Source organism: Lolium rigidum, chromosome 1 (assembly GCF_022539505.1).
Source record: "Lolium rigidum isolate FL_2022 chromosome 1, APGP_CSIRO_Lrig_0.1, whole genome shotgun sequence".
Classification (NCBI taxonomy): domain Eukaryota; kingdom Viridiplantae; phylum Streptophyta; class Magnoliopsida; order Poales; family Poaceae; genus Lolium; species Lolium rigidum.
The window spans coordinates 137,027,582-137,034,495 of NC_061508.1; the positions used below are offsets into that span (position 1 = coordinate 137,027,582).

Genomic DNA, 6,914 nt, shown 5'->3' on the forward strand with positions numbered 1-6,914 from the left:
GAGGGCGGGGGCTCCTTTTATAGCGGCTCCGAGCAAGGGCGGAGGGTCATAGTGACGGTGGCTCTGGCGCTCTCCCTTCGATCAACGGCATGGGTGAGGGTACGGCTTGGCTCAGAAGGGCTCAGGGAACGTCACTGCGAGCTCGGAACAGCGTTCGGTGGTCAAGCATAGTGGCGAGGGTCACGCGTCGACGCGGTACTGTGGCGGACGTCGTCGTCCTCCTCGACGGCGACAGGGCAGGGGAGAGCTCGTGGCAGCGTCTGGCGGGGTCCTGGTGCTGAGGTGAGTCATCCTGCAGGAGCTGGTGGCGAGGGTCATGCTGAGGCGACGAGGCGCAGCGCGCTCTGGCGCGTCCAGGGCGCTCGCCGTGCACGCACTGGCGCGTGCATGGGCATGCCTGGGCACGTCTGGGCGTGTTGAATTCTCTATGCTGCGAGGCGATTTTTCAACGTGGCAAAGTCCGGGTCGTGCTCAACCGAGTGAGAGGGAGAGAAGGGACATGGCAGTGCAAGTTGGAGTGGAGGGGTGAGTGAGATGGCACAAGTTGGCCATGCCATGCCACGGCATGGCATGCTCTGGTCAATGTGGTCAAGCACAGGTGCTGGCAAGTGGATGAGAGGGTGCAGGGAGGTGAGAGGAGGGTCCAGAGCATCAGAGGAGGGCAGGCTTGGACTTGGTCTTCCTCCAAAATCGAGCATGGGCACTTGTTTAATCCCTGCCTGCAAGGTGTTTGTTAAAATGGCCGAAAGAAAAATATTTTGGAATTTTGCAAATATTTTTGGTGGGTTGTAATCATATATTCAAAGGAGTAGAATGGTGGTGGTTTGGTTCAATTTGGAGTTGGTTTGCAAAATCTCAAAATGCATATGATCTTGCATATGCAACTTTGTTCCAACTTTGCTTGCTTGTCATTTGCATTTGAGAAGGAATTTGGGTAGGTGGTTTTGGGCAAAGTTGAAGTCCTTGATGTTGTCTTGGATGAGGTGCAAGGAGTTGTCAAAGTGTAGAAGTGAAAAGTCAAAAACCAGGGGCTCAAAGTGGGTATCCTGCTGAAATTGTCACATATGACCATAATCACATGTGATTACAAATTTGATTCAATCTTGATTTGAATTGAGTTTGATTGTTTCCAAAAGTGTTAATAAGTGTTTAGTATCCATTTACAACTAATGGTGCAAACCAAAGTGGCCTAGATCAAAGATTTGTAAAAATGGCCTAGGCCATATGTGAGTGTGAAGTTGATTTTTAGAATTTCTTTTCTATTTTATTTTTATTTGACTTGGGATGATCAAGTGATCATGGCTAGGGTTTTAGAGTGAGAGTAACATATAAACAAGCATCATGGCAAAAGCACACTCAAATAAATTAATAAGGTGAGCTATATGCATAGTCCTATATGATGAGAAAAAGTTTTTGTTGGCTCTGATTTTTGGATTCTTGAATTCTCTCTCTGGTTTCCTTTTATTGAAACTTGGGATGTTACAGCACGGGAAGTTCGCGGAACCGACCCTCTCCTGATTCGTCGCCCGAGGGCGCACCGATGCACCCCGGTCGCCATTCTCCCGGTGCTTCAGCGTTTTCACCTACTGGCAATGGTTCAGGCCATGGTTCTACCTCGGTCCACCTCGAAAAAAGCCGGACGCATGAATGGACGAGTACAGAACTTGGTTGGTTCCCCTGATCTTAGTTTTCCTTAGCTAGGTGTCTAGCGGGTGTGCGTTGATCGTGTGTGCCATGTGTCGACGATGTATGATGATCGTGTGTGCTACATGCCACATATTTGTATCACGATGATGTTGTTGCTACATTTGATATGATGACGATGATGTTGTTGCTACATTTGATATGATGACGATGATGATTATGTGTTGTGCAACATTTGTGATGCATTTCAATGTATATTACTGCTATTTTTGTTGTGCTTGTTGTGTTGTGCCAGAAAATAATGCAGAAAACCAAATGGCATAGCCGTCGGCACAGCACCCTGGACGTGCCAAATGGCGGGTGCGGCACAGAAAGGTGGTGCCCAACAGTCGGGCGGAGCAGGTGGCGACGCGTCTGGGACGACGGATCTAGCAACAGGGACGTGGACGTGTGGCAGCCTCTGGGCGCCCGGGCACAGCTTCTGGGCCAACGGCTTGGCCGTCGGCACAGCGCCCTTCCTGGCCTAACGGCCATTAGCCGCTCCGCGGGCCCCATGCGGACTGTGCTGACGTCTACTCTGCCGACGACGTCGTCTGACCGTCGGGCTGGCATCTGTGCCGACGGCAAAGGCTGTGCCGACGGCGCCAGGATCTGTGCCGAGATAATATTGTGCCGACGTCGTTGTGCCGACGGCTGCCGTCGGCACAGTCGTGGGCCGATGGCAGTGGATCTTGTGCCGACGGCTGCCGGCCGTCGACCCCTTAGCTGGTTCCTGTAGTGAAAATATCAGGAAGGTGACGACTGTGTGGCCTGTAGTCTCAAAGCTTTCATTACAAGAGTTCATGTCAGAAATCAACAGTCTAGTGTAAACGGTGCAGTACAATCATGTAACGTTTGGAAGGTTGTATAATGGTGCGTCCATTTAAACATGGATTTCTGATTTAAAAAAAGGGTCTTCTATGCGTTCACAAATTCCAGTCAACATCAGATGGACACGTTTCACGAACAACGTTGCATGGATTGTTTACGCTCACCAAAGCTAGGCTGCCAGACCAAGACTTGATTAGTTGGATCGGGCGCTCGCCAGTCGTGAGACAGTCCACCTACTAGAACACCAACAGCCAACAACTAACTCGATCTTTATCAACAAAAAACAACAACTAACTCGATGTATCGATCAGCCGGCGCCTAAAGTAAAACCAATCATGGAAACATTCTCCTCCCCACGGAGGGGCAGAGCACCGCGACCTTCTGATTCTGCTCGAAAAGCTGAACCAGGACCAACAAATTGGATCATAAACTAAGCAGTGATAACCTCCCGTTTCGGTTACGCTTCAACGCAAGCTAAGAAGCATAGCGTACGGTGGTCCGATTCTATAATCTGCGGCTGGCGAAGACTGTTCCCAGTCGTGCATGCCACCATTTCGGACGGAGCTGCACTCGCCCCAGTTGTCGATACTGAAGGCTTACCTTCTGTCGTCACCAAGAAAGGAAGACTGCATGAACACTCACACCGGTGGCCGTGGGTCCTGAGGACAGGGTTAAGTCCCCGAGCAAGTGTGTGTTGATCGGATTATAGCTTGCCGTGCTTGAGCCGGCGGCCGGCATGCCTGTACCGATCATTGCAACGCTTCACTATGAGCTGCTAACTAAGTCGAGTCTTTGAGCATCTTTGGCTGGCCGATGCAAATGTATCATATAGATCTGATCGTGTCCATGCCGGATAGGAGGCATGGACCATCGAAGTGATCCCAATGGAGTGATGTGGCACGGACCAGTCCTTAACGACTCATTTTCAGTCTAAATTTGGATTACAAATATGGTCATGCGGACATCATTCGTGCACGGTCTCACTGATCATCCCCCCTCCCACCCCCACCCACACACACACGCACGCACACACACTCCACATTCCACCTCTTTTGCCATTACTCCACACGAAACCCACCAGCGTAGCCGCCCAAGCCCAAATGAACCATGGATAATGCCCCCGTCGTCTATCGGCACGACATTGATCAAGCTAAAGAAAGAGCACGAGGTAGAGCAGCAAGCTCTTGAGACCAAGAAACGCGCCCGCTGGAGAGACAATGCCAATGCAAGTGGCCGAAGATCAAGCCACCGTGGCCCGAAAAAAGGAGGCCGAAGTCTTCATTGCCATTCAGGCCAAGGCCAACCCCAACGCAATGACCGCCGCGCACGCGTCGCTCATGAACAAGCATAAGGCGCTCACCGCCGCCACGACCCACACCGGTGTCGGCGACGATGCCTCTTTCAAAAGCTAGGACTCATCCATCAGCGCACGACCGATTCTTTGGCCTCAGTCGCTAGCTCATTTGACGGAGCCACCTTGCGGGGTCCAGCACATAACTCGCCCCATCTTGGATCAGTTGCTCCCATTCCACATCGTTGGTGATCTCGTCCATGCCGGACTGCCTGATAATGCCTACACGTGACCTCGATCGCACTCATCTGGTAACGACGCCGTCAACATTCCCAAGCTTCGTGAATTGTTCGTTGAAATGCCAATCCCGGCATCATCCAACCCGGTATGATTGCATACTCTAATTTTGTCTTTCCATTGTTTGCGGATGAGCTGGACCAAGTGGTCGCAGCACACACACACAGACACACTCTCTCTCACTCACTCAAAAGGAAAAGCAAGAGGACTGGAGAATACACGGCCGGGGAGAACAATATGCTTTTTGATGCTTGGATGAAAATTGGACAAGATCCAATTCGTGGCACCGAGCAAAAAGGAGGGGCATATTGGAGGAGTGTCGGCAAGTACTTTCATGAGGGTAGGAAATTCGCACCCTAAAATTTGGAGAGTGATCGGACCGACCTCTCTCTTCAAAGGAGGTGGTCATTTATCTAAACGGAGTGCTAGTGCTTACGGACATGTGAAGGAGCGCCCCGTGAGTGGGATCGGCGTGTAAGACTTGGTAAAACCTCATCTAATCTAAAATGTGAATGCACCTTGCATATGAGATTAATATATTTTCATCCATATATGTAGATCCTCGGTGTTTCGGACTAGTTCATGGAGATGCACAGGAATGAACCGTTCATGTTGAGCCATTTTTGGAACATGATCAAAGTCAAAGCATGTCTCAAGTGAAGTCATGCGCTTGAAACAAAAAAAAAGAGTCAAGAATGCTGAAAGAAGCGTCGCGTTGATTCATCGGTCATCGATCTTGGGGACGATGGCTCAAGCACGAGCGGTCGTGTGGTTTGGCCAAGCGGTCACAACTCCACCATGCAAGATCTAAATTGTGAGGCTTCATCTCTTACATCGCACGAGGCATTGAACGGTTGATCGAGGACAAGGAGGTGGCAGATGCCACGATGGATGAGAGGAGACGCTTGTAGAAAGAGGAACAAATGCAAAGCTTTATTGGGATAGACCTGTGACCAAACTGATCTCCGGGGATAAGGCGATGCTGATGATGATCGGCTTGAGCATCATGGATCCGGTTCAAAAGGCTCGGTGCGAGAGGAAGCAAATGCTCATTCGGCGCGAGCTCGTATGTTTATATCACTTTGTGGGCTATCTATGGTGTCCGTGCGATTTGAAATTTTGGTATGGTACCATGGCAATGAACTCGGTGAGTACGTAATTAGCGATAATTTAGCGTTAAATTTGAGTGGTTGGTGCTATTTGGATTTAAGCTAGGTATAAAGCATATAGTAAGCTGAAATTCTACTCCAGCTGCTGCGGCCTGCGGGGGAGCCCTCTGCGTTGCACTCTACACCACCCATCGGCTCGACTCTGTTCCAGCCGCGCGTCCTAGCTTGGGAGGGACCAAACGCTTTTCCTTCCCTAACACGCGCGCGCCAGCTGTTCGTCCTGGCCCGCGGGGGCTGCGAAGAGATGTCATCATCATCCAGTCAACCGAGGTGTTTAAAAGCGCAGATGATGATTAGCCTCTGCAGGCCCTCCTCAACTTATAATCAAGCAGCATCAGATTAGGCGCCTGCCAGCCTGCCACCACTCGCGATCCCACGCCAAAGCCGCGTGCCGGCGCTCTGCGTGTCCCGCAAACCCTCCGTGTCTGTCGAGGGTTTTGATATTCGCTGATGTGATGGAGTACCAAGAACGGGCTCGCTTCGCCGGCGGCGTGACTGCCTATCGTGTCCGGCCAGCTTCATGGTTGCAGAGTGTGTTGCAGGAGTAGCAAGCACCGACGGATCAGATAACTTGCATGGAAATGAAGGAGAAGAAAGCGAACGATTTATACATTTATATATTGATGAACTGTGCATGGATGCACCTGCTCCCGGACCTTATGGGTAATAAATTGAAGTAAATGAAAAAGGTTCCGAACCATTAGGTTGAGAATGAATTAACAGCGCACGGTAGTAACAATGGTGGTGGCGGCAAGCTGGCAATTCCCAGCTTAGCTTAGCACCGACGGACAGACAGACAACAGACACCGGTGTTAAGATCGAGCAAATCGAAGTGCCCATGCTGCTCTCTCGCTCCGCCCATGGCGCCCGCTCGGCGTTTTATCACGATTCTACCCCCTACGGAACACAAATTGGCGATTGCGCCCCGGCGCGGACTGAATCGGGGCGGGCCTCGGTCGGTCAGCAGGCGTAGTACTCGACGAGCTCGTCGAGCGACTCGGGCTGCGGGTCCGCGTTCTCCAGCATCCACAGGAGGTGCTCGAACAGCACCACCTCGCAGCCCACCACCGTGCATCCGCCGGAGTCCCCGCCGCCGGTGCGGTGGACGAGGTTCTGGAAGAGCGGGTGGCCCACCAGCTCCTCCGCGATGAGGTACCGGCGCCGCGACTTGCCCACGTACACCGGGTGGAGCCCCTTGGGCACCTCGTCCGCGCCGTGGAACGACGCGCCGCCGCCGTTTCCTCCGCCTCCCCCGGCGTGGCGGTGGCCGATGGCGTCGTCGTCGGCGGCCGGCGATGGTGACCGGGCGATGATGCGGCTGGAGGAGTGCCACCTCCGGATCATGCACCGCAGCTTGCTCATCCCGCCCTTCGCCATCGATCGGCTCGTCCTCGGATGAAGAGGTTTTAGCTGGCGAGCGAGGGAGAGAAATGGAGGATGGAGGGATGCGTGCGCGCGGTGATGATTGCGAAGTCAGGCCAGGCAGGGTTATATAGGAGGCGATGGAATTCGTGGGGGGCGACGAAGGTGGGGCCCGCGTGTCGGCGAGCGGCGAAGCAAGAACTGGCACCAGTGCGGAGGCAACTGGAGCGGCTTGTCCGGAGCGGGTGGGCTGTACTCTCTTCTCTTGTGCTCCCTTCCGG

General features: G+C 52.6%; 1 protein-coding gene across 1 annotated transcript; it reads right to left on the reverse strand.

Annotated features, from left to right (window-relative positions):
* Positions 1 to 6,231: 6,231 nt before the first annotated feature.
* LOC124682429 (auxin-responsive protein SAUR76-like) lies at positions 6,232 to 6,648 on the reverse strand. The gene has a single exon (XM_047217116.1). It carries the CDS (start codon positions 6,646 to 6,648, stop codon positions 6,232 to 6,234), a length of 417 nt encoding a protein of 138 aa, XP_047073072.1.
* Positions 6,649 to 6,914: the final 266 nt, after the last annotated feature.

What these genes read in the sequence shown, in the direction of transcription:
- LOC124682429 (XM_047217116.1), bottom strand. Translation starts at nt 6,648, where the DNA reads ATGGCGAAGGGCGGGATGAGCAAGCTGCGGTGCATGATCCGGAGGTGG.